At 45.1% G+C, this 26979-nt stretch overlaps 1 protein-coding gene across 1 annotated transcript in view; it reads right to left on the minus strand.

Annotated features, from left to right (window-relative positions):
• Nucleotides 1-24713, minus strand: part of Abhd17c (abhydrolase domain containing 17C, depalmitoylase) — a 38948-nt gene extending 14235 nt beyond the window's left edge. The window contains exon 1 of the mRNA XM_051206530.1: nucleotides 23914-24713. Coding sequence (XP_051062487.1) covers nucleotides 23914-24476 — 563 coding nt within the window. The 5' untranslated portion in view covers nucleotides 24477-24713. The remainder of the gene's footprint in view (nucleotides 1-23913) is intronic.
• Nucleotides 24714-26979: the final 2266 nt, after the last annotated feature.

The following is a 26979-nucleotide window of genomic DNA, read 5'->3' on the forward strand; positions in this document are numbered from 1 at the left end:
TCTGTATCCTAGCTTGCCATTGTACTACAACAGGAGGATTCCTACTTCTCTGGTTCCCTGGACTGCCATGAGGAGTAAACGGAGAGAAGAGAGAATACAGGGCACAGAGAGGGCCAGCCCGAACTCTCAGACTCAGTTCCACACACCCATAAGTGAACCACAGTCTAAGCTCTTTCCTTCACAATCCTGCCTCCCTCCCCTGTGCCTTCCACAGTGCTGTCCTGTTTCCAATTGCAGGCTTTGCCTACATAGGATTTACTGGGGCCCCAGTTACTATGCAGGCTGAAGGTAGCACAATGGCTCACTTGCCCTGCTCTAAACTCATCCTGACTGTGCTCTAGACATCTGCAATGGCACTTTTGGGCAGATCCAGCTGCTGGCCCTTCCTTAGTGGCATTTCAGCTCCATTCTCCTGGGCCAAATTCTCAAAGTGTTCCTTTTGCTTCCAAAACCTTCCATCACCCTTTTTCTTAAAAGCACAAAAACAAATAAATAAAAATAAAAAAGATCAACATCATCAATTAAACAAATAAATCAAACCACAGCTTGGCAAGGTCCTTAGGGACTGCAAACGGATGACTGTGTTTTACAGATAAGGAAACACTAGTTTTGAACAAGGTTACCAAGTTAACTGAGAGTTCGATTACCAAGACAACTAAGTGAATCAGAGCTGGAACATGGACTAAGCAGGGAAGAGCCACAGATCCTGTGAGTTACAAACAACCTCCCTGGCAGGCGTAATAACTGAGCTGGTATCACCACAGCTTTGACTGGTGAGCAACAGCTTGTATTGCACCTCTACCACTGACATGGCAGGGACATGCTCTCCATCGCTGTACTGCAGTCTAGTTCCCACTGTGTACCAGGGTCTTCCCTACCAAAGGTAGGTGAACAGTCAACACTGTTCATTAGCACATGCGCACCCACGACTCAAAGATGCAGCAGTAGGAAGGCCCTAGAGATGAACAGGGGTAATAGTTACACAACAGTGTCAAGGTGCTCAGTGCCATGAGACCATCTACTTAAAAGCGGTTATAACTGCAACCAAGAATGGATGTGCACACCTATAATCACAGCAATAGAGAAGCAGAGACAAGAGGAGCATCACAAATTTAATAGCAGCCTAGCAAGTGAAGGTCAATCACAACATACAAGATCCAATCTCAAAAACAATGTTTTTGTTATTTTGTTATTCTTGTTTCCCTGTGTAGCCCCGGTTGTCCTGGAACTCCCTCTATAGACCAGGTTGACTTTAAACTCACAGATGTTCCTGCCTCTACCTCCAGAGTGCTGGAATTAAAGGCATGTGCCACTACACCTCAAAAAAATAAAATGAAAACTTTTAGATGATAAATAAAAAGTTGTAAGGGCTAGACATAATGATATACACCTATAGTCCTAGCATTTAGGAAGTAGAGGCAAGAGGATTGCTCTGAGTTCAAGGCCAGCCTGATTCCCAAAGTTAAGAGTCTATTAAGACTCTTAAAAAAAAAAAAAAAATTCAGATTACATTGGCAGATTTCGTATACACACACACACAATTAAAATAGAAAATAAGGTGAACATTCCTCTCACATCTGACCAACACAACTTATTTCCTTATTATCCTATATTCTACAATGAAGAACAGTTCTCTCAAATTCTAAATAAAACAGTAAGTCCTTTTTTATTGTATAATTCAAGGGCATTCAAGTTTATTGGTACTATAAAGAAAAAAGAATTCTATACCCATGTTGTGACTCATCTCTGCAACCCTTTATAGGGAAGCTAAGGCGGGAAGATCACCAGAGACTAGCCTGGGCAAAACAACAAGAGCCTGTTTCAAAACTAAGACAAAGAGGATTTGATTATAAAATATGTGACCCTCCTGGAAGACTATTCCTCTAATGTGCTACTTAGGGGAGAAGGTATAAAAGGCTTAATAAAGAAGTTGGGTGATGATAGCAAAGCTGAGATCCTAAATACTACTGTACACCATTTTACCTTCTTTGCCACAAAGGGTATCCACAGCCTCTCCTCCTTGAGAAGGTCTAAGTCTGCCATGCCTCTTCTTGGGAAATGAAAGGACTGACTCCCTGGGGACCAGACATAACACAGCTATGCACTAAGTAAGAATGTACTGAGGCAGGAACATTTCTTTCAATGGAATAAAACAGGAACACAACTCCAACTTCTATACTTGAACACTCAAGGACAGCTGTTACAGGGCTGTATTCTAATGTGCCACCTCCACCCCTGTCAAGGACCTTGGGATTGTGTGTGCCAGAGTCTAGATAGCCTGCAAACAGCAGATGTGACTCTGAGGACTAACCCACAGAACCTCTCATTTCCTCTTTCTAGCCAGCCTCAAACAAAGCCTTGAAGTAACGTCAATGTTCTATTTTAATTAAAATACTATGATGTAGGATACAAACTTAATGAAACAAATCCTACATCCGTATTTATCGTAAACAGGAAGGCTTTCCTGGCCACTAAGAACACTGAGTAGTATGATCAATAATTCAAAATACCCAGCTAACCACATTCCATTCCACACACTTCACCATAACCAGTTACAATGTCTTATAAATGCAGTCTTTGGGAGTAAATGCAAACCAGAGGTGTGGCAGGCAAGACAGGGTTGATTGCTCAGGGTAAGACATCTACAACCATTCTGTTGTTGCTACTTGTTTTTCTCAAGACAAGGTATCACCTTGTAGTCCTGGCTGTCCTGAAACTTACTATGTAGAATAGGCTGGCCTTGAGCTCAGAGACCACCTGCCTTTACCTCTCAGTGCTGGGAGTAAAGATGTGTTCCACTATGCCAGCTACATTCACAAACTTACAGGCAGCAAGTCCACACCTGTGTCTTACATTGTTCTGCCATGGTAATGATGTCCTTTGGCAGGACATACAATATAACATATCTCTTGTTTTCAGTTGTTTCAGAAATGGTGATGCCTTCTACAAGCTACATACTAACAATGTCTGGGACAGCTCCAGATGCAGACCTGTTTCCTACTCTGAAATAAACTTTCTGTAACTGTAAAACCTTCAAACTGTTACAACTGGTTGCATTTGTCACACACACTCAGGTGCCTGGAAGGAGGGCCCCTCCTCACCCTGACAGCCAGCAAGAAATAAAGAGGCCAACACAGGCTGGCAGAAGTGGGTCCCATGGATTATGAGAAGAAGGGACATTTAGACCAGTACTCTAGACTGAGTGGTTAAACAAAGGCGGGGGTACTTCTCTGGTCAACCCCTCTATATTTAGCACAGAATTTACTGTTTCTGAGCAAGGCTTGTCTGTAACTGTCATCCATCTGCTCTCAGGGACTCTTCCCCTACTGGGTTCCTCCTTTGAAATCCACTTCACACCCTGGTGAATTCTTAAAGGTAGTAGAAAGTGGGTGTGTGTGTCATCAGAGAAATAGCAAAAGGACATAAAATCTACAAAGCAAGAACAAATGCTTTCCATAATATCTACTCATATGCATGTCTATTCTGAAGTAAGCATATTTTATACAATGTATTAGAATTCCCAAGACTGAAAAAAAATAAGAAACATACAGCTAAGGAATTTAAGAAATATGAAGATTTTTATTAAGATTTCACATCTGGTGGATTCCTTCCAGACTAAGGTGGTTTGATCACGCCAGACCGCCTGAAACAGAGTACAAGCTGATCCTACATTCCAAACAGCTGGACAAAACAGCCCTGCAGACTACAGCTAGGATATCTGAATCTTCTTCGAATCCCCCAAGACAGCGCCCCTTACCAGCAGGAAGTAGTTTGGAAAGAACGACGCCCAAATTCCCAAATATTGTGTATAAATGTTTGTTTTCATTTAATTGGACTTTGTTATATAAAATTAAATAAAAATAAATAAAGAAAGAAAGAAAATGTCAAAAAAAAAAAAAAAAAAAAGATTTCACATCTGCTGTGCTCCAGCACAAAGCAAAATGCCCGAGTTGAACAACCCCTCCCCACCCCTCTCTACCCATCCCCACCTGCAGACCTCTTAGGAACCTGAGAGAAAGGCAGCTGTGGCTTTCTACAAGAACTTCAACATGGCTTATGGGTATTATCCCTAGAGGTGGCTGGACCAGCAAGATGATCATGAGTGTCATCTACACTTGGTACCAGAATGTCCACCTTTTAAGTATGGCCAAACTGTTTTCCAAGGCTGATGCTCAGGGGCAGAAACCCAGGCTGGATGTACTTGGCAAATCTGTGCTTTTAGATAATCCCTTGGGTCACCTAGATGATAAAGCTTTATCTTCTAAAAACAGCCTCAGGTCACTTTAGACCTCAGAAGGCCTTGGAACTTGCCTATCAGGCTTCACTGACTGCAAAGTGAGGTTGAGGTCCCTGTACTCACAAGTCTCATAAGTGATGCTCTATATAGACCTTATGTAGAAGGTAAGCACTGAGGTGAGTTAGGCTGATCTGTTCAGTGATGGGAAAGGATCAGGCCTGGACCTTGCCCACTCTTGCTCCTTTTCTGCTAGAATAACTCATCACTGCCCCTCTACACGATCAACCTTACCAGGTCAAAGCAAGTAAAACAGCCCAACACCCAAGTGCTACTACTACTACCTGTGGCTCAGGCCTGATGTCACCAACAGTCTGGTTCTTCAAGAATCTCTATACATCATGGGTCATTTGTATCTATATGTAAGGCCATGTGCTCACAGCAGGCAAATTCTGTTAGAGCAGTGGCTTGATCTTGTCATTAGTAAATGCCTAGCACACAGCAGAACCATTCTATACACCTTGTCCTGATCCTAGCAACAATCTAGCATCACCAGCTCCATTACACGATCAGGACACTCAACTCCCTCCAATCAGGTAAACTGAGTCCAAGTCTGGTGTCTGTCTCCGTGTCTCCACAGAAGACCAATAAAGGCTGTGGTGAGGGCTAGTGAGGGCAGCCTTGCTACACAGTGCCAAGTAGTATGAAGTCAGGCATGCAAGTCTCTCCAAGTACATAAGGAAGTCCCTGGGCCTTTCCCATAACCCCACACTCACGATTCTAAGGATGAAGTACAAATCTCAGGAGGGGGCCCCAGACAGCAATTTAGTCAAAGTCTGTGAGAGCAGTATAGCCATTGACTCCATGGACCACAGGCACACTCAGTGATAGCTTTGGACAACTACTTTCCCTTTCTCTCGCCCAGCAATCCCAGTTACTGCAAAGAAATTTTATTTCAGAGTCTGGCCGTGTCCTAATTTTAAAAGAATGTAATGCTATGACAGTGATAGTTAGTTGAAGGATCAAGAGAGGCTCCAAAAATGTGGACTATTCACAGCCCCAGCACAGAAGGCTGGCAGGGCACAAAGAATGCGCTTTATTATGTGTGCACTGGTGCTCTTAAATGCCACCTGCCAAGCAGCCACATAGTTCGAATTTCTTACCTTCAATTTCTCAAGTAGCCAGATAATTTCACATGCCCTCCCTAAGCTGGCAGCCCCAGTCTCTGTATAAATGCCCTGCACACCAGGCCATACTCAGTGATTCAGAGTTCTGTTATGGAAGGAAGGGGGTCAAAGCTCTTAAGAACTAATCATGCCCACTACAGCGTTTACAAGCGAGCTAATGGATTTTTTTTCTCTGCACTTTCAGCTTAACATTTCTCTCTTCCTCTACAAGACAGGAACAGAGCTACCTGTGACCTCAGTCTGAACTTTCTTCAACTGTTAGCACCAGACAGCAGTGAGGACAGTGGAGCAGCAGACTGTCAGAAGGAAACCACTTAGACACTGTGTGCCAGAGTCTACGCTGTGCTGAAGGGACTGAGCTCAAGAATCACAGTAAAGGATATGGTACTCTGTCTCAACTGCAATGTGAACAACCAGCAAAATAAAGGAGTGGTTAGCCAAGATAAGGGGAAACCCTTGGCACTTTAGAAAAATGTAGGATTAAAAAAATCTTTTTCTGAACAATTCTGAATCAAAGAGAAATCACAATGATAGCCAACACTCAAACCACTAAGATCAACAGCTACTGAGGCAATGGAACTTACCATCATCCGGACCACCCACACAAGCAAAGTTGCAGCAACACTGATCTACAACATGAAACTTGGTGCACAAAAGACTTGTAGATGGTGCCAAGTACCCAGTGCATGAAGCAGGTTCCCAGCCACACCTGTCTGTAGCACCCCAGCATCCTCAGGACATAAGAGAACAAGTTAGAGATCACCTCTACTACAAAGGTCTGCAACAGCTTAGAAATTGAAGAGAAAACTGTGAGTTATTTGGGACAAGTCTTGATGAGGTCAGTGACATTAGTTTTTATATGGCTGCTAGCCTGGAGCCTAATCCCCATCATTCTAGCTGTCTTTTCTGTAGCTGTGATAAAACACTATGAACAACATAACTTGGGAAGACAAGGGTTTGTTCGTCTTATACTTCCAGGTCACAGTCCATCACCGAGAGGAGTCAGGGCAGTAATTCAAGGTAGAAGCCACGGAGGAAAGTGACACAGACAGTCCATACAGTAACATAACATATACAGTTACTATATATAGTATTACCCACCCAAGGTGTGCTGGGCCTTCCTATATCATTAACTACCAAGAAGTCCCCCAAAGACAGACTCACAGAGCAACCTGACAATTGAGACTTTTGTTCCCCTCTGGTGATTGTAGGCTGTGTCAAATTATCAGTTAATTCAACTTAGGACACTCAGACACTAGCATCCCTGAATGAAACGTTAACCCCATGCTACCATGCTGTTACCTGTGATTCTTGGACAAGGTGACTGGTTGTTCTGCAAGGTTCCATAACATAAGAACATAAAAGTGGGGATTACATAACTAATACAGAGAGGAAATACCACAGGGTACAGGCTGCTGATGGTACTCATAGTAATCAAGACCAGCAAACTAAAGATAGTACTCTGTTCTCATCCAATGGAACTCACCATAGATAAAGACCCCAAGAGAACACCAGTAGGACACTCTGGCTTTAAGAGAAGTAGGAATAAGGAGGCTGAGGAAGAAGATGGAGAAGACAAGAGAGCACCCCAAAGCACTTTTGTGTAGAAATACCATCACCCCAGCAAACATGACAGCTCTACTCAACAAAATTCAGGTAGTCACAGAAGCATTTCTGAATCTCTTGTATGGCTCCATTTTGTTTCCAGCCACCCTTCCCCCCCCCTTACTGTCATTTAGCCCCGTTTATATCAGACCTCACTCTAGGCAAGATATTAAGTCAGCAATCAATCAAAACCTACATAATAGAATACCCAATTTCCTAATGATGATCCAGAGTCATTAATAAATGATTACTCCATTCATTTTCTGCTTAGAATGGAAAGGAAGCACATAAAGACATTTTAAACCTCTTTTATCACAAATTGCTGTTAAGTTTTGAAGTTTAAAAAGACACACACCAGCTCTGAAGATCTGAAAGCTACAGCTAGACTGCAGCTCCTCGGAGAAAGATCTGGCCACCTCTTCCCTCTAAGTGTCTTCCCCCAGCACAGTGTTCTGGATTGCTCAAGTAAACAAACCCATGAGAGTCCTAGACTTTGGAATTCTACACTCAGTTTGGCAGAAAGTCCAATTTACTCAAATGTCTATCTGCCTAGGCAGCCAGCTTTCTCTAACAGCTGGCCACAGCTGACTTGGGGCCTCTGACTGCAGTAAAGGTTTTACACCTCCCCTACCTTTGAACATGAATTTGAATCAACATCAGTCCTGTTGGCTGTCTTCAACCCTGCTCAGGCAGGCTGTTTTGTTTTTAAAATCCTGTTGGGGAGCAGGTGGAACACACAGGATATCTGAATGGTGCTGCCTCCTAACACTCCACCTCAAAGTCCATATCTAATACTTACATTCTCCAAGAATATTAACAAGATTAATGACAAGGGAATATGGAGGAAGCATGCTGCTCAAAATTAAAAGAACATGTTTACCTATCCTTGGTTCCCCCCCCCCTTTGCAGACAACGTCTCACTGTGTACCCCTGGCTGGCCTTGAACTCACAGTTCCTCCTATTCTTGGCACCCCTGTGCTAGGATTAAAGCCATGTGCCACCATATCTGGCCTTCAAGAAGTATTTAATATCAGTGTTTTAAAAATAGTCAAAGCTGGTTTTAAAAAGTTAGAACACTAAGCTAGAGACCTGTTCTGGCAGTAGTTCTCACAGGGAAAACAACCTGGGGATGGTCCTATCACAGGTCTGAGTGCAATGACATGCTAAACACAGAACACCCAAGTCCCTAAACAAGTCTGCTTCCCTCACACCTGACTGGAATTCCTGGCATCCTACTTCTGTGGCTCTGATGCTCATGCCACTGGCCAGCTCTATCCTGAATTAGCAGAACCCTGATGCAGGAGGTCCTGTGACTAGTCTGCTACAGGTGTCCTCAAACTGGAGCATATGAGTTCCCAGGAACTCAAAGAGAGGGCTTTGGGCTCCTGCTAGGTGTAATATCCTGTTTGCAAAGAAAACATACCAGGTACCTAAAAACGCTTTCAGGGCCCCATGTAGCCCAGGATGACCTGGGATTCACTCTGCAGCTAAGGCTGGCCTTGAATTTCTCATCCTCTTGTCTATCTCCTACGTGCTGGAATTACGTGTGCATGCCACCATGCCCAGCTTATGTAGTACCAAGAATTAAACCCAGGACTTTGTTTTGTGTATAGTTGGCAAACACACAAACATCTGCTCTCACCCCTAGGTCCAAGTAAGAATTTAATGAAAATAGGTGGCAAATGGAAAAATGAAAATGCTAAAGCTAATGATATATATAAGATGCCATGTGTTTGAAATGACTGCAGTGAAGATAAAAAGGATTCAGCACATCAAGCTCTGATTTTTTTTTTTTTTTCTTCTGTACACTAAATGATTGCTAGCCTCTGGATGAGAGTGTCATTCAATTATAAAGGGAAAAGAGACACTTAGGAAACACTTATTTAAAAAAGGTACAAAGTCATCTCTAAAAGTCAAAGACATAACTGGAAGTGACCTTTCTCTTCAGCTCTCAGTGAACCCTCCCCAGACACTGTGTGCAGCTCTGCTTGACCCACTATTTGTAGAGTTGCACACTGGGCTTGGAGGCAGGTGAGAAGAGCAAGAGAGAACCACACAGGAGGGAGATGACCACTCCCTAGCTTTTGTCCAGGGAAAACCTAGTGCATTTTAAAACAATACACATATAGATGGGACCATGAAAATTATCAACAACCTGATAATTCACTCAACCAAATCTTGTGCTGGTAGTGTGGCTCATTCTTGGCGCACTTGCAGACATGAGCAAGGTCATAGGTTAAATCTCCAGCACTATGAAATAAATAACAAAACTAGAGACTTGGCATTAGTACTTTTTGAGAGGAATTAAGTCCTGAGTACATCTTAGTCATCTAGATTTTATACTTGCCAACTGCCCCTTTCCTCCCTCCAATAAAATATGGGAGTTACTACATTTGCAAAAACTCAAATAGGAACCAATTACTGCAAATAAAAGTGGAAAGGCAGTACTTTCTGCATTTAGCTTTCCAGGAACTGGTGCTGCCTTTGCTTATTGCTTTCCTAACTTGCCGTGAAGTCAAAAAATCTTCTTGTACCATTGGAATGAATCTATGGGATCATTCCCATCTTTACAATTCCACCAAGGATCATGTGACTGTCATGATGGTTTTCCTAGTAATAGAAGGGCCAAAAATCTTAAAACCCATTGACAAGTACCAAGAACTTTGCAGGGCACAGCCTGTTTCACCACAAGTGGCCATGCCTCTGAATCTCTCTGGCTAATTTAATACTAAACTTGAGTGGGATCAGTGGGAGCTTGATTCAGCCCAGCTGCCTGCAGACTGTCTGGATGTGTCTCCAGAGTCCCCTTGCTTTAGGTATAAGAGACACCATCACTTTCTAAACTTTGAGAGCAATGTACCAACAGCTAAGGAGCTATGAATCATACCTTCAACTGGGTCACAGAACACGTCTTACTCGCCCCTGTGGTTGATGAAACACGCCTGTCAGGAGCCAAGTCCTCAGGTCAGTAAATAATCACAAGTGCCCAGGGCCAGGCAGCTGCTACTGAAAACAAGCACTCTATGCCCTGTGTCTATAGGAAGGAAGGTACCTGCAATGCTAAGTTAAGCTCCAGGTTCAAAGCCTAAGCTGCATTAGAGCATTTCAAAATAAAAGATAAAATAAAAATACAGGAGTATCAGTGAGTGAGGTAGAACACTCAGCTGTCCCAAGTGAGGGCTGGTAAACACAGAAGACACTAGTCCTCAGAAGCAACTGCCAACAGATTCCTTGAGGCAGGTGGCCACTGAAAATGGCAGCTGACAGCCACTCCTCAGTCACTCCTCAGTCCCTGGCTCAACTAAGCCACTGCTTGCTAGCTTCCTCCTCAACCCCCCAGTGGAGGCAGCACCTCTCCTGCTGTTCCCACAGAACTGTTCCAAGGATCAAAGGTTTCTGGAGCACTTTGAAGACTGCAACCCCTTTAGAAACACCAAATCTTTGAAATCTCTGAGGATGATCTATACTCTGAACTGACTCATTTCCTTTCAGTTTTCTTAAAAAAAAAAAAAAAGAAAGAAAGAAAGAATGAACAAAAGAAAGAAAGAAAGAAAACAAGAAAGAAAATCTTATCAAACTTTGGAAACACTGGGAACAACTCATTTTTTTCTTTTCTATGAGACAGTCATGGCTGTGCTGTGTAGCCATGGCTATTTTGGAACTCTTCTATACACCAGGCTGGCCTCAAACTCAGAGTTCACCTGCCTCTGCCTCTGTGCACCACCAGTGCCTACAGAGTAACTAAAACAAACAAACAAACAAACACATTTTACAGAGGACCTGAAAGCACAAGGTTCAAAAACCACTCAGGAATACAAGCAACTGCTCACTGGAGACAATGTTTCATCTTCCATGTGATTTCCAGAGCCAGAAGTAGAATACTCTCTGTTATATGACAGCTTTGAGTTCCTGAGGGGTGGTAGGAGTCTTTATAACGATCTTCAAAGTCATCTTTTCAGATGCAAACTAAATATTCTGTGTGTGCAGCATAAGTCCTACTTGGTATTTGGCCCTGCACCTGAAACAGACACATCAGTGGCTCAATTTGCTCTAAGACTGGAATTTCTACACATCTTATTGTTCTGATCATATCTTCTTACAATTCAGGAAAAGAAATCCAAGAATACATGAAGTGGAAACATAAACCAATTGCACGGGTATTTGAACTTTACATGAAAGCAGGAGATGTGAGCCTGTGCATGACTTTAAGTAACTGATGCACACCAATGGCAAAACAGAAAGAGACAGTGAGCCAGATGGTAGTGAACACCTTTAATCCCAGCACTTGTAAGGCGGACGCAGACAGATCTCTGTGAGTTCAGGGCCTGCCTGGTCTACAGAGGGAGTTTCAGGACAGGCGCCAAAGTTACACAGAAAAATCCTGTCTTAAAAAACAAAAATAAACAAAAACAAAAGAAACAGACAGTGAAAATTATAATTGGCATACAGAACTCTAAATTCTGATCTTTTCTACACTCAGGCTTGAGTGTCCCCCACAAAACAGACAGACAGACAGACACACACACACCCCATGTATAGTACCACCTGATCTGAGAACAGAACACAGGCCCCAAGGTTAGCTCACCTGGCATCAAACTGTGCTTTTTTTGTGCTTTGCTGGTCAATGTGTGACCCAAGGCAAATTACTTTTTCCCCTAGTCTTCAGTTTCTATACCTGTGAAATGGGTTGACCAAACACAGTCCCTGCTTCACAGATGTGATGTGCTAAAATATATATAATAGGTAAAATAAATGTCTCCAGCACAAAACAGTCATTTAACCAATGCTGCCTCAGCAGAACGGGCACAAAACTCTCATTACAACAAATAGAGACACTGAGGCCCCAAGACAGGACCCAGAAGCCACTGCTCCCCTAGAGTTCTGGCCAAGTCTCTTTCACTGACTCCTCCATTGTCTTTGCATGTCTGATGTCAGAATGGTCACCCAATAACCTAGAGCCTTCTTTCTAACTACCTGGTATTGCATTTATTTTCAAGCCCCTTCAGTCTATGACACATCAACGTCATCCTCCTCCAGCTGTCAACCAGCACCGTGTCTACTGTATGGTGAAGAAGGTGGGGTGCACCTACTCACCATCAGACTGGATAATGAGATCCTGCCAGGAACCAGACAACCTGCATGGCTGCATTACAATGCTTTTACATTCTTCCTTTGGAAAAGAGCAGCCTACACCAAGTACTAATAACAGCCTGGTGGAGATGGATGCTGTATGGCAGGATGTTAATAACTGCTCAAAGATGAATTCTGATACCACTGGGGTTTATTCCCATATTTCCTTACTTTGCTTATAATTGAGATTTTCCAGAGTGGATGAAGTAATAGTCAAGCAGTTAGTGAAACCACATTGTCATTGTCAGCTGACAGTGTTTGTACTAACCACGACCATTCGCACAAGTATTATAAAAACAGAATGAGAAGGCTGAGCATATACATACTAAGGATGATAGTTAGTTCCCTAACAATGGCTAGGCTTGCACTCAGACACACATGTACGCACACACACCCCCTCCCCCAAACATCCCCCCCAACCCTGTCCCCTCTAAGCAGTTTGGTTACCTTTTTGGAATGCAGATATGGGATGTTGATTTTTCTAAGCAAGAAAACTTCATCTTTCATTAGGACTGGTTTGAGGAACCGGATGGCAGGCCATCAAAAAGACCTAAATTTTCCCAGGTCCTTATCCTACACTCAACACTAAAGAAGGACTTCACAAAAAAAAAAAAAAAAAAAAAAAAAAAAAAAAAAAATCAGGGAAGACTCAATCAGTCACTTGACTGATTTTGACTGATGCTTTTGTAGCCAGTAAGGAGGTCAAGACCTATGATCTTCAATCTGAAAAGGAAAAGAACCTTAAGCATAAACCCAGTCCTTCTGATTATCTAGCCCATCCACTAATGCTACCAGAGCAGGTAGGACCAGCTCTACAGGAAGAATGCACTGGGCACCTACTAAGTCTAAGAACAATTAGTTATGACTGTGTCTTTCCTCAAGGAGGTTACAATTCCAGGAGGAGACAAACATAGACAAGCTACTCAGAGAATTAGGGAGGGGAAAAACCCAGCAGAGGCAAAAATCACAGTTGAGACAGGGAAGTCTGCTGTGCTGGCAAGGTGCAGGTAAGGGTAGCATGGGACCAGGAGCCAGATGATTCAAGATAGCACATGCCAGAGATGGGCAGAGAGGAGCCAAGCCTTTGGGATGGGGGAAGCCCTCTTTCAGAAATACACAGGTAGCAACCTTTCATTCTACAAAAAAAAAAAAAAAAAAAAAAAAAAAAAAAAGCTAAGATGGAAAAGACAATTCCAACTCCTAGGAGATTCAGATTCCAATTGTTTGGGGTATTTATTAACTTTGCAGTTCTCTGATAAATGTAAAGTTTGAGATGGAAACTCAAAAATAAGAATGGGCTTGGGAAGAAGCTTGCAAAAGTCCCAAACACTCCTACTTTCAGTAGAGAGGGAAAATAAGAAGAGACAGACAGGCAGCCAGCTCTGTGGAAATTAAAATGGTTATCCTTCACCATCCTTAATCCTGTGAAAGTAATTACGGGTCTCTGGCACTTCACACATCAAAAGGATCAAGAGCACATCAGGTTGGTAGGAGGGCTTTTCAAAATTTATCCAGTGGAAGCCAAGAAGTATGTAGTCACAGACTGCTGTCAAAGCTGCAGTACACAGCACAGGTGAGCACACAGAACCTTCTATGGGCCTTGGGGGAGCTCAAGGGAACAAGGGAAACTAGTGACCCAGACAGACAAGCTAGGTAAACAGAACACACACAATCTGACCCCAAGAAGTCCCCTCCAAAGAAATTGAGGCCAGTCATAAGTGACCTGACCTTCAGCACACATCTCCTCCAGGCCTGCAGAAACACCAACTACAGAGACCCTAGAAGGAGAAAATGGACTGAACAGTGCTCTTACAGAGGGTAAAGCAGGCCCAGGCCAAAAAATGGCGAGCCTTTTGTTTTAACCTTTTAAATTTACATTCATCCATTCATGTGCTCAGATGATTCTAGCTTGTGTCAAGCTGACACAAGACTAGTCAGCATAGTTGGTTCTGTTTCCTTTCTTTTCGTGTTTTCCTTTGATAGATCCTTTTCTCGCTTCTCAAACTTATCAGACTTCTGAGCTTCGCACTTCTGAACTTCACACTTGTGCACCACTGCTTTTCCATCTCCACTCCAAGGTCTGAGGGGCACCTCACTCAGAAGCCTAACGGCACGGGCCTTACATGTTACACCCCTAGCCACTCAGCTCCACAGAAACAAGGGCAGCTTTCCTACCACTCAAGCTTCATTCTAGCACCTATATGTATATTTATTCATCATTTACTTGAGACAGGATGTAGCCCAGGCTGGCCTTGGCCTTGGCATTCTCCTGCCTCTACTTCCATGTGCTGGGATGCCAGCAAGAGCTGGGATTACAGGAGTGTATCCCACCTAGTTCCTGCTGTCATTGCTGACATTCCCATTTTCCATTCTGCATCAGCAAATACTATTGGCCTTACCTTTAAAATACACCCAAACTTTGAGCAGACTACCTCATCACCTCTTACCTGGATGAAACATTCCAGTCAAGTTCTCACTGGTCTTTCTTTTCTAGTGGTGCAGCAGCTCCCCTTCCTGCCCCATCCTGGAACCCTATCAAGAGCCCACCATTTAGGGGCTAACGTCTAAGTCAAATCACAACACATCTCCACCCAGGACCTGAGAGAGACCTCTGGAGAGCAGATGGGGACCAGGGCTATAATGGGAAAGAGGTGGTATCAGGAAAATGACTGACTGTTTAGATATGTGATGAAGGAGAAAAGACACCAAAGGGCTCTCTAGTTTGAAGCCATGGTGGCAGAGGGCTCTCCAGGCTCAGAACAAGAGTGGGCTGTGTTTACAGAACACTAAGCCTAGGTACGACACGAAAAGGCCAGTGAGTGCCACTTGAGAGGGTGAACACTCAGACTTCAGGAACCCATGATGATCTGCTCTACACACTGATGACAGCCTGAACTCTTACCCTCTGCAAGCTTATTTTTGGCTCAGTATGTTCCTAATCTAGTAGAAATACTAATTTTTTTCCCATTAACTCCGAGATGGCATGTTCATTTCTTAACTTACTTCATCTAGCCTAATTGTAATATAAAATGTGCAGAGAAGCAAATTCGCATGTGAACAGTCTTTTCCTAACAGGTATATAAAATTAAAATAACACAATCTGGAAAAGATCCCACAGCACATAGAGGGCTTGCTCCCAAGCTCTACCACCTGAGTTCAATCCCCCAGAATACACATGGAGGTGGAAACAAGAACCCACTCCACAAAGTTGTTCTCTTGCATCCACATGGTGTGGCACACATAATAACATACACAGGATAATAATAAAACTGATCTGTTCTGGCACCACGGACCTTTACAATCAGCCAGTACTGTTACCACTGCACAGTTTGGCTGCATCAAGACAATCACTAAAGTCAATTGAGGCTAAGCTGGAACTCTCCTCCGAGTTCCAACCCTAACACTGCAGTGGCAGCCAGCACTCACACTTCTCATGTGAAAGCACATTCTCTGATGGCTATGTTCTGAATATAGGTCTGCTTTCCACTCTTCCCCCAAAGCAACTGCCCACACTTCACTCTAAGCATTTCAAATGTCAGGTGAAGCAGCACGCAGGGGTTCTTTGTGTTCCTTTTCTTTTGAAGATGTGAGCAGTCCTGTGCTGAGAGGCAGTGGCTCTTCCAGCCACTCAGCATGTAACTGATCCTCAGCTAACTGTCGCCTGAGCCTTGGACTTGAGCAAGTCAGACTTCCTGGAAACAGGTTTCCAGTTTCACCATGGTGCCACGGCCCTTTAGCTCTACAGTGAATCAATATCGTGGAACTTATCAATGAGCTCTGTTACACAGCCTTGAAAACACTCCCTGAATAGAAGGTGCAAAGCACTATGGGAACATTCATATTTTAAAAGGAAACACAATTCAGGTCCCTTGGCCATCTTCAGGCAAGTGACTGCTTATGGCTGTCCCCTTAGCAAAGAACAGCCAGAAGGTTCCAATAGCCAGAGAAGCCAAGGTTTCAGCCCAGTCCTGACTTCCCCCAAAGCCTCTGGCCCCTGTGTGTCTGAGAGGCCTCCCTTGTGGCTGCAGCAATATAAAGGACAGCCTGCAAAGTGACTGAACGTGTTAGGTTACAGGTAGGGTTTCTGCTCCTGGGAAAGTCTTTGGGAATATAAACACAATGGTAGGAGCACAGCTCCACTGCACATGGCTCTCCAAAGTAACAAATCCCCAGAATGTCTCTTTTCTAGGCTCTAAGCTTACACCAGAGTGTAGGCTCCTTGTGGATGTCTCCTTACAGACAGGGTAGGGGAACAGCATCCGGTTGCACTGGTCTCCAGTATCATTTGACACAGCAGCTCCAACAGCTCTATCAAGAATCCCCAGCAATGGCATCTCCTGCTTGTGCCTCACAGTGTGGAGGTGCTGAATCAGGACCTGATGTAGGCATTATCAGTTACACTCAATGGAAGTGGACAAAGCCACAGCATCTGCATGGGCATCAAGCAACTTATAAGTGGCACAGCCAAGACCTAAATCCAAATCTGTTAGACTAAAGTTTGTTCCCTTAATCACAAAACTCCTGAAAGCTCTGGCTGGCAAGAATGTGCCTCTCCAGGCTATTGTTGAAAACAACCTTGCCTGTGTCATTTGGACATAAGCTGGAAGCCAGTTCCAGCTGCAAAATCTCCTAATGAAAAAATAAACTACTGAACCTTTATCTCACGCTGGGGATTTTTAACCCATACCACACAAGCACACCTGCATTGTGCAGCTTCTGCCCTAATTCCTCTCCTGCCTTCTCTGCCCCAGACTGTTAAGGATCCATCACACAGCAGACCTCTTCTAGCAACCCCAGTGTCAGCTGGTGTCTGAGAGGAAGTGCAGGGAAACGAGAAGCACCCAAAGGAAGAGCCTTCCCTATTTTCCTCGGCTGTTCACTACCATTACTCCCAGGCTTTCATCAGGGGCCCACACATGAGGTCATTAAAGGACAGTGACATTACTGCCCTATTGACCCGGTTTAAGGAATTAACTGTGCTCCATTCTTCAAGAGCAAGATTCTGTGTCACACACCCAGAATGAATAGAAAGCAGAGCCTACTCAAGACCAATGCTGAAACTTAATCCCCACCTTCAAGAGGTGAAGAACCAAAATGGCCCCATCCCTGAAAGGAAGATGCCTTCTGTGGGAGTGGGCACATCATAAAAGGACCCTTTCTTTGCTGAATAGGATAGAGAAACCACAGGGACTGGAAGATAAGGGTAGGCGGGGTTCAGAAACTCTCTTTATAGGAAAGGCCACTATAAGCAAACACAAGATAGCGAAATGTAAATAAAGCCCCACCCACCCACCCAACTCTATCTGATGAGGAGAAGCTCCCACCCCTCTAAAGGTGGCCAGCATTCAAAGAACCTTCTTGGAAGCCAAGGCAGGGCCCTCATCACACACCACACAACCTGTTGGTGCCTTCATCTTACACTTCCCAAGCTGCAGAATGAAAAGGAAGAAATTTCTCTTTCTAAATTGCCCATTGCTGCTACAACAGCACAAAGGAACAAAGTAATAGAGTGAGTTAAGTTAGTGGTAGTTCTAAATTATAGTACTGACAAATCTAAAAGATTTGACCTTTATCTACTGTCTAGAAGTCCCATCTTTTCATCAAAATTCAGGAATCTGTTACTTAGAATACGAGAGAGAGAGAGAGAGAGAGAGAGAGAGAGATCATTGTTCTTTACCTCCTATGTGTGTTTGGGTGGGGAGCAGAACAGCTTCAGTATGAGGCTAGCAGAAAGAAGCCAGTGCAGATGAGAAAGTTGTGACCAAGTGAACACCACAATCTCAAAAGCCAGACTTTAGTCTCCCCTGGGATTATCATGACTGCTAAACAAAGAAGTTAAAGGTGGAGGGAAGGTGAAGAGAGGAGGCAGAGGGTAGGTGACAAAGACATCTTAAGGGTAAGGTTTGGGTAGACTCAGGACAGTCAGCCATAAAGGGCTTTGACAACCCTTCTTCCAGATTCAGTTTAAGTGACTGTTACCGGGCGTCTTCAAGAGTATCCTAAACCAAATTCTAAGAGGAGAGCAAACCCATGAAGGAGCTACACATTACCAGAGAAGAGCCTTTCTCCTGCAACTGGATCACAGCAGAAGTACAAGGTCCATCAGACAGAACCGCAGTCAGCAGGTTCCCCTGGGATGAGGCAAGAACTCAGACTCTGATCCCTGCAGGGGCAAAGTAGTAATCCTAAGAGCCAAGCATGGGGGGAAAGAGGGAGCAGACAGAGGGAGGGCTCTGTGAAGACAGGCAGACAGACCCAGCTTTCAAGCTGCTTTGCCTGAACACATCTGCTCTGAAGAGGAATCACCTTCTTCCTAATGGGAGTTCCCCACTGCTCCTGGAACTGTGAGCTAGCACTGACAGCTGGCCCACAAGTCCACAAGTTGCATACCTGCAGATTCACCATCGAAGTGTCAAAAATTACAAACTGCAGGTCTACTGAACAAGACCTTTGCCTGGTCATTATTCCCTAAACAGTACAATCCAACAACTATTTACACAGCATTTACATTGCATTAGATATCACAAGCAATCTAGAGATGACGTAAAGGACACACAAGGGTTATATGCAAATTCTGTGCCATTTTCTACTAAGAACTTGAGCTGTGGACTTTTGTATCCACAGGGTCCTGGACACAACCTCCCATGAATACTTTAGTCTCCCCTGGGATTATCATGACTGCTAAACAGAAAGAAGTTAAAGGTGGAGGGTGAAGAGAGGAGGCAGAGGGTAGGTGACAAAGAGATCTTAAGGGTAAGGTTTGGGTAGACTCAGGACAGTCAGCCTTTCCTCAGGACAGTACATTTCCTTTCCATAAATACTACTGTGCTTCCGCCTCCTATCAGAGTCAGGCAGAAATCCTAGGCTTTTTCTCTCAACTCACACACAGTATTCCTTCTGAGAACAAAGGGGTTACTTACACTACAACTTCACCATGCTTAGAAAAGGCAAGCTGTGTTACTCCTAAGGACAATTACACCTTGTGAGGGACAATTTTAAATACTATTCAAAAGCAATGGAAGGAAGGTGCATTTCAAGCCCCCACCACCTATGCTACCACAGCTTTACTGTCTGCACAGGATTCCCCAAATCACAGATCCTATGAATGGCAGACATTAAAGTGACCAAACAGCATGTGGGTACATGTTTGGCTGCTTCTAAATTCAGTTGTCAGAGAGCGAAACAGACAGACAATGGCTAATAAATGGTTTGCTGACTGAAGGAAACAGTGGGTCTTTTTTTTGTTTGTTTGTTTGTTTTGTTTAATTTGCCTTTTGAACCAAGGCATAAAAGCTCCTTCTCATCTCCCCTCTCTGCATCTGCTTTCTCTGTTACCAAATGCCTTTCTCCTCCACTGTCCTTGTCACCTACATCAAACAGAAGCCTAGAGGTGACTTCTGTGATGACATCAATAAATACCATTAACAAACCAAATCATGAATGTCCCAGTCTGGGTCGCTACATTCTCAAAACATCCAGTTGAAATACTCTGCCTACTTTGTACCACATTCTTGGGGGTTGCTTATTTAGGTTCATTTCCACTTAGTCACAGTAGAACATCTACAGTGTACATGCAATTGCTCTTGCCAAGTGATGTCTCCTTAGAGGACATGCATAGAGCCTAGACCCACCTATCCTCACCTTTCCCTACACATATCAGCCACTTTCTCCCCCAACTCAAGCAACACAGAGGCTCCTACAGCCCCCATACTTTCCAGTGTCCTCTCTACAAATGCTTCAAAGCCTGCAGCTGCTCCATATTCATAGCACACTTGCAATGTCCACACAGCATGCAGAGATGATGCATCGGCATTTCTAGTGATCTCTATCAGGCTCAAGTCCCTGGCTATCACCTATGACACGCCAACTTTCTTCTCCCACACTAGGTCACACTTTCTAGTGCCTTCAAACCCTACCTCTCTCCAACACCTTTTTTTTTTTCTTCAGAAAATGTTCAAATCCTTAAAACAACCTACTTCCCAAATAGTAAACCATCCTCTCTGCCTCTATCCATGCAAGTGGATCTGCATGCTGGGAAGAGCTCCAGCTCTCTATTAATAAACACAATAATAACATATAGGAGCTACACACACAGGTAATGCATGAAAACACGGAGGACAAACAAGAAATGAGGATAATCATTCTTTTGTTCAACACAGACACCACAATGTCATAAGATCAGCTTGAAAGTGGCTGAGACCACAAGCCAATACATTTGAACACCTAATCTCCCCTTTCTGGTGGATGGTTGTATCCCCAGACACTAAACTCTGAATGTAAAAAAATAAGATCCAGCTCTGCAACTTAGAAGGCACCACCTGCCATTCATCAAGAGTGCACTCACTCATTATATAAATACAACACCCTGAACAAATATTTTATCAGGATCTCTATTTTAAGGCCAGTGCTAGTTTCTGGGAATAGAGAAAACAGAGGTCCTTCCCTCAATGAACTTTCAATTAACAGCAGCTGTGACAACACCACACAAGCACAAGGACCCAGTGCTGGCTGCAAAAGTGAGTTAATCACTTTTGTTTCTGTGACAGATACTGGAGTACACAACTTCATGGTGGATTTACTTTAGCGCCAGTTTCAAAGCTTTCAGGCCATCCAAGTTCATCTGGCTCTGCTGCTTTTAAAGGCCTGTGACAAGGATATTAGGAAGAAAGGCATGAGAAAGGAGAACTGTCCCCACCCACCCACTACCACTCCTATGGCAGCTAGCAAACAGGGACAAGAGAGGAAGAGGCCAGGGCAAACCATAACCTTCAGAAGTACAACAGTGAATCAGTTCCTCTGATCAGGCTCTGCTTCTAGGTTCCCCACCTCCCAATAGTCCACTTGACTAAGAGCTAGCAACAGATTAATCTATTGGCTAAGTTGGGACTTCATGATCTCATCACTTCTCCCAAAGCTCCACTTCAGAACACTATACTGGGGACCAGGCCTTCAATCACAAAGGATTGCCTAATATAGTAGGAGCCAATTAGGATCAATACTCTTAACATAAAGGGTACATTCAAAATGCCAGTCATGAGCTCAGGATGGGCATGGTCCTGTGCTTGGGACTTTGGGGATGCTGGGCATCAGACAACTTATTTCTCAGGGAATGCTATACAGGCCAGGCAAGAGAGAACTCAGAAGGCAGTGAGCACTCCAGTGTCTGCAGTATGAATAACCAGGAAGTCAGAGAACCAATCACAGAAGACCTTGGGCTTGGAAGAGGGGTTCTGAACTGGCACTGGGAGTGGAAGATACCCTTCCATGGCAAAGACCTCAACGGAGCTGGGAAGGGGAAGAAATGGGCTTACCCCAGACTGCATTACTAAAGGGCCACTGAGAGTAGGACAAGACAGACAGCAATCTAGGCTAAAGGAAGGTGGCCAAGGAGCCCCTATCAGCCCTAGAATCTGGTAACATCTAGATTACAATAAACCAGACTCACACCTTTTGAGAAATCCAATGACTACAAAAAACAGGGTGGGAGAGCTCAAAGTATCAGTCAGGAAACCTGCTGGTTGGCTGTGAGATTATCCTTCTGTCAAAATGGGGTGGGTGGATGAAAGCAGCACCCACGCAGGCACCGGGAAATACTCTTAACATTTCACACCCAGCACTTTTTTTTTTTAAAGTCAAATAAAACAGAACACACTCTGCTATGTAAAGCACCCACTTGGGGGCGGGGGTTGAGGGGAGATGTTTTGTGAAACAGTTGGTTTCAGATAGGCAGCCACAGATGAATGTGTTTGTGAAAGCATGATCAAGATCTAAAACAAGTGTCCTACTGTAGGCAGTCAGTGTAAAGGTTGGGAGAGCACAGGACAAGAGGGGCAGGAAGTGATGGTGATTCCCAGTTTCATTGTGAGTTTGAGGCAAGCCTATGTATGAGATTCTTAAGGTCCTGTCTCCAATAAACAGCTTTTTAAGTAACTAAAATAAAAAAAAAAAATCACACTTACTTTTAGGTATGAGCTCTAGTATAACATTAAATGAACCCAAGCAAAATTTACAGGTACCATCAGGTAATTCAAATTTTAATGTACCCCCCAAACAATGCTTCTCATAGGCAATGGACTGCAGAAGGCAACTACAGCTTAACTATGTGATAAGACAGACACATACACATTCAGAGTGAAGGGTCAACTTTATAAAAGGCTTTCATTTCAATAAAGATGGGTCCATATCGGAGGAACGCTCTGTGAGAATTTTTTAGACATTCCAAACATCTAGCACCAAAATTTAGTTCTAATGCCTACACTATGGCAGATTCTAGTAGTTCAAGATGGTGCGACATGTGCTTTTTAAAAATAACTGTGTGAAGAAAAAAGAAACTGTGTTTGTATGTTTGAAAGGAGTGTGTGGAGGCACAATTACTGAGGTGACAGGATAGCCTTGCAGAGCCAGTTCTCTCCTTCCACCTTTGGATTCCACGGACGAAACTCTGGTTACCAGGTTTGTCCTGCAAAGCAACCTCTACTCACTGAGCCATCCGACTAGCTCAGATACTTCTTCCAGGCAAGGTCTAACTATGGCCCTGGCCAACCTAAAACTCACCAGGTAGCTCAGGCTACCCTCAAACTTTCAGCAATCTTCCAGCTTCTGCCTCTGGAGTACTGTGGCATATCACACAGCCGCTCCCTGCTTGTGAGACATACTTTTGAAATTCTTTCTTGAACAGGTGGCATGTAACTACTTGTGGCTTCTCAGTCAGTCCATCAGGACATCTGTAGCCTCATCTATCTACATCATTTTCCAAAAGCTTTACTCCATTGAGGATATCTCTTCCAAGACCTCAACAGAGCACTTCTCTGTTATACAAGCCAATTCCCCCCAGAAGCACAAGGGATAATTTATAAACATATGTGCAACACATATGGAAACACAATCTTTACACTGGCCATGTACTAGAGCCCAGAAAATAATATTTTCATACGAACTACACAAAGCTTTTCTAACAGTGCCTATTGTCCTTATTCTGGGGACTCTATCCTCTAAAGAAGTCCAAGCTTACAACAGACAAGACCTCAGGTATGGTTGCCACCTGTGCTATAAGGATTAAGTGGGAAAGGTCACAAGCACCAAAACAGAGCAGGTCACTTGACTTTCCCACAAACCAAACGTTTGTCTAAGTTCTTTCTTTCTTTTTTCCCACCTGGTCTGTCCTCAAACTATGACAATTGTGCCTGGCATGAAAAAGACCCTCAATAAACAACCCCCAGTTCTATGAATGCTAACTCAAGGTCAACACATTCCCTCCGGCCTGTAAGACATCCTGTGCTACTGGTGGGGCTTTGGGGAGGTGCCAACATCAGCTAACTTCCTGATCTTCTAGTGCCAGCTACTCTGCCCCACCAGGAGGCAAAGTCCTCACCACACCCGACCCTCTCCAGCCTTAATGGCTGTTCAGTCATCGCCCCAGGGATATTTTCTACTAGCAAAGTCTTTCAGAGGTCATCGTCTCGCCCCTGCTTTCACAGGCACTGAAAACCCCAAGGTCACTTCTACCAGACATTTGGTGCCTCATCACACAACTGAATTCAAACCAAGTTGGTTTTGCCCGTACGTTAGCACACCCCCCCCCACTGCGGCCACGTGCGTTTAACCAGAGCCACAAAGACTCCAGGCCGCGTGGACCAGTGAAAAGAAGGCAGGACCCTTTTAAGTCTGAGCTCTCCAACCCCGCGGGGCTGGCGATCCCGAACGAATGCAACGATCCAGAAGCACAAGCCCCCACCCCACCCGCAGCACGGGGCTCACCGGGTGCGCAGCGCCTGCCACGCGGCGTCGATGTCGGCATAGAGGTTCTTCTCCGAGGGCTTGCCGGAGCTCACGCCGTAGCCCGAGTAATCGTAGGAGAAGATGTTGCAGTTGATGCGCGAGCCCAGGCCGATGTAGAAGCTACACATCTGGCCCAAGTCCACGGCGTTGCCATGCGAGAAGAGCAACGTGTAGCGGCTGGAGGGCGCGCAGCGCACGAACATGCACCCTAGCCGGTTGTCGCGAGCCGTGCGTGAGAAGAAGACCTCGACGGCGTCCAGTTCCCGCTGCGAGTACTGCCAGTCGGCGCGCTCGCTCAGGTGCAGGCTGCACGCGCCGGGGCCCGCGCCCTCCTCGGCCGGGGCGGGCTGAGCCGCCGGGGCGGGCGCGGGGGTCGTAGCAGGCGCGGGCGCGCGCTGCTCGGGCGCCAGCACCGTGTAGGTGGGTTCCGGCGGCAGGAAGGCCAGCTTGGCGGCGATGCGGCTCGGACAAGGCGGGCAGCAGAAGAGCCAGCACAGCTCGCCCAGCGAGAAGCCGTTCATCCTGGGGCCAGGCTCGGGCATCGGGGCGGCCTGGAGCCCGCCGCGGGCGGGAGGGAAGCGCAGAGAGCGCAGAGGGTGCGCGCCCGGAGCGGGAGGCCGGCCGAGGAGGCGGAGAGGCCAGGGGCGGGGCCGGGCAGGCGTTACGCGGCGAGCGGGGCGGGTCAGCGGCGGCCCCGCAGCCCCGGCGAGGCGCGGACAGCCGGGGCTTGAGCGAGGCACACAAAGCCGGCGGCGGCGGCCATGGCCCGCTCGAGCGCGCCGCCCCGCCCCCGCACGCTGCCGCCACTTCCGGGTTACCGCGCGGCGCGCCCCCACAGGTGGGCGGGGCTACCCATCCGAACGGACGCCCTAGTCTGAAGCAAGACTCTCACATGTGGGCGGGACTCCCGCCTCTGGGCGTGGATTAGCGCGTTTGGGCGGGGCAACTCGTTGGAAGTAACTCCCTTTCTGAAACTAGGCTCGTTCATCTGGGAGGTCTGGGAGGGGCTCCCGTGTCTGGGGAGGGGCTTATCTTGTCTGGGGCGGGAATGTGAAAAAAAAAAAGAGTGGGCGTGGACGGTTGGGATTAATGAAAGGAGGTAGGTGTGCAGGTATCTATGCATTCCCCAAAACCAACTTCTGTCCTGGTGGGGGTTATTGGGAATTTATGGAAAAGAAAATTATTGGGAAGGAGGATTGAATAAATTAAAAATACCTTGCTCTCGTCTATTTAATACTCCTTTTTTTCCCTCTTGGTTGTTTGAGACAGTTTAGCCTAGGCTGGTTTATAACTCATGATGCTTCTTGCCTCCACCACCAAGTGCTGAGAGTCCAGACTTTGAATAGCCACTACCATAATCGTGCTGGACCATCTTGTGCGTGTTCCCGTGTTGCATGTGGCTGTTGTGTATGTGTGTATAGCTAGTCTTTCTGTGACCACGATTACAGCAGAGCCTGGTGGTTCTTACAACAAATAATGTTGGTATGGTCCCTCCTCCCCACCCTACACACGTTACATCATACCCTGAGGTGCCAACTGGATGGATACTTTGTGTCTATCCTTTATGATGTTTCTCTCTAATTGTTTTGGCAACAGTTTAAATCATGAAAGACACAATTTTAATCCGCTGTGCCCTTGGCAATCAGCTTCAGGTTGCTTTCCAAATATAACTCTCAGGGACTTGGAAACATTGTGAACCATGGTGTCCAGTTGGCAGAGCCTCTGCCTTTTCCCGTGGGCTTTGGCACTAGGCTTCCCTTTCTGGGACAGAGAGGAGGGCATTCCAGGCTACCTGCAATGCAACCAGAGCCCCAGTGGGCAGTAACCACTCTAGACCTGTTTCCCCTCACAAATGGCCCAAGAAAAATTACAACTTTACAATTAAAAAAAAAAAATGAGCACCCTAGTAAACTAATTTATCAGTACCAACTTGACTGAGTTTTAAAAGGCCATGTCTTCACTAAATCAAGTGTTAGGTGTTTTTGAATTGTCAAGCTGTTCCCAAATCCTGCCCACAAAGCCCCTTCAAGTTAGCTGGGCAAAACTGTTCTCTCCTAGACAGGCATTGGCTTCTGGCCTTGAGTTTCCTTTTCCCCAAAACTTTCAAGTTGTTCCATGTTTTTTTTTTTTTGTTGTTGTTGTTGTTGTTTGGTTTGGTTTGGGTTTTTTGTTTGTTTGTTTGTTTTGTTTATTTGTTTTGTTGTGTTTTTTGAGACAGGTTTCTCTATAGCTTTGGAGCCTTTCCTGGAACAAGCTTTGTAGACAAGGCTGGCCCTAAACTCACAGAGCAACTCCTTTCTCTGCCTCCCAAGTGCTGGGACTAAAGGTGTGCTCTACCACTGCCTGGCAACCTCCTTGTTTCTTGCATTCAGTAGGTAGGTGTGTGTGTGTGTGTGTGTGTGTGTGTGTGTGTGTGTGTGTGTGGTGTTTTTCATGTTGGTGTACCCACTGGGTCAGGTACCAGAGCTACAAAAGATAAGACAATCTCTGCCATAGTCAGGACAAGAAAGAGAAGGTTAAAAAATGGATAAAAATGGATTTGCATAAGCATTAAAAAAAAACTATTAACTTAGAAACAGTGACAGGGGAATCAGAAGTTCAAGGTGATGCTCAACTGCATAGTGAGCTGAGTGAGACCAGACTGGGCAATGAGACCCTGACTCATATAAATAAATAGTGGGTTTGGGAGATTGAACTCGGGTTATCACACTGGAAATGGTGCAGCTTTACTCACTGAGCCATCTTGTAGCCTTAGGCAATGGTCTCAGGTTCCAACTTGGTGGTATTTCTATGAGGAATAGATGTGTAGTACATCGAATGCTAATCTAATGCAGAACAAGAATAGAGACTCTGAGAACAGAAATGGAAAGCATCCACTCTCCTGTTGGTCAGTCTTTCTCTAGCACCACTCCTCCCACCTAACAGAATGGACTAGCACAGAGCTCATGAAAGGAGAGCTGTGACCTATAAGATGCAAGGGCAAGGGTTAACTGGTGTCCAATTTGACTTTAAAGAACTATCATGTGATTTAGTGTTCTAGCAGAG

This window comes from Phodopus roborovskii, unplaced genomic scaffold (genome assembly GCF_943737965.1).
Source record: "Phodopus roborovskii unplaced genomic scaffold, PHOROB, whole genome shotgun sequence".
In the NCBI taxonomy this organism is placed as follows: Eukaryota; Metazoa; Chordata; class Mammalia; order Rodentia; family Cricetidae; genus Phodopus; species Phodopus roborovskii.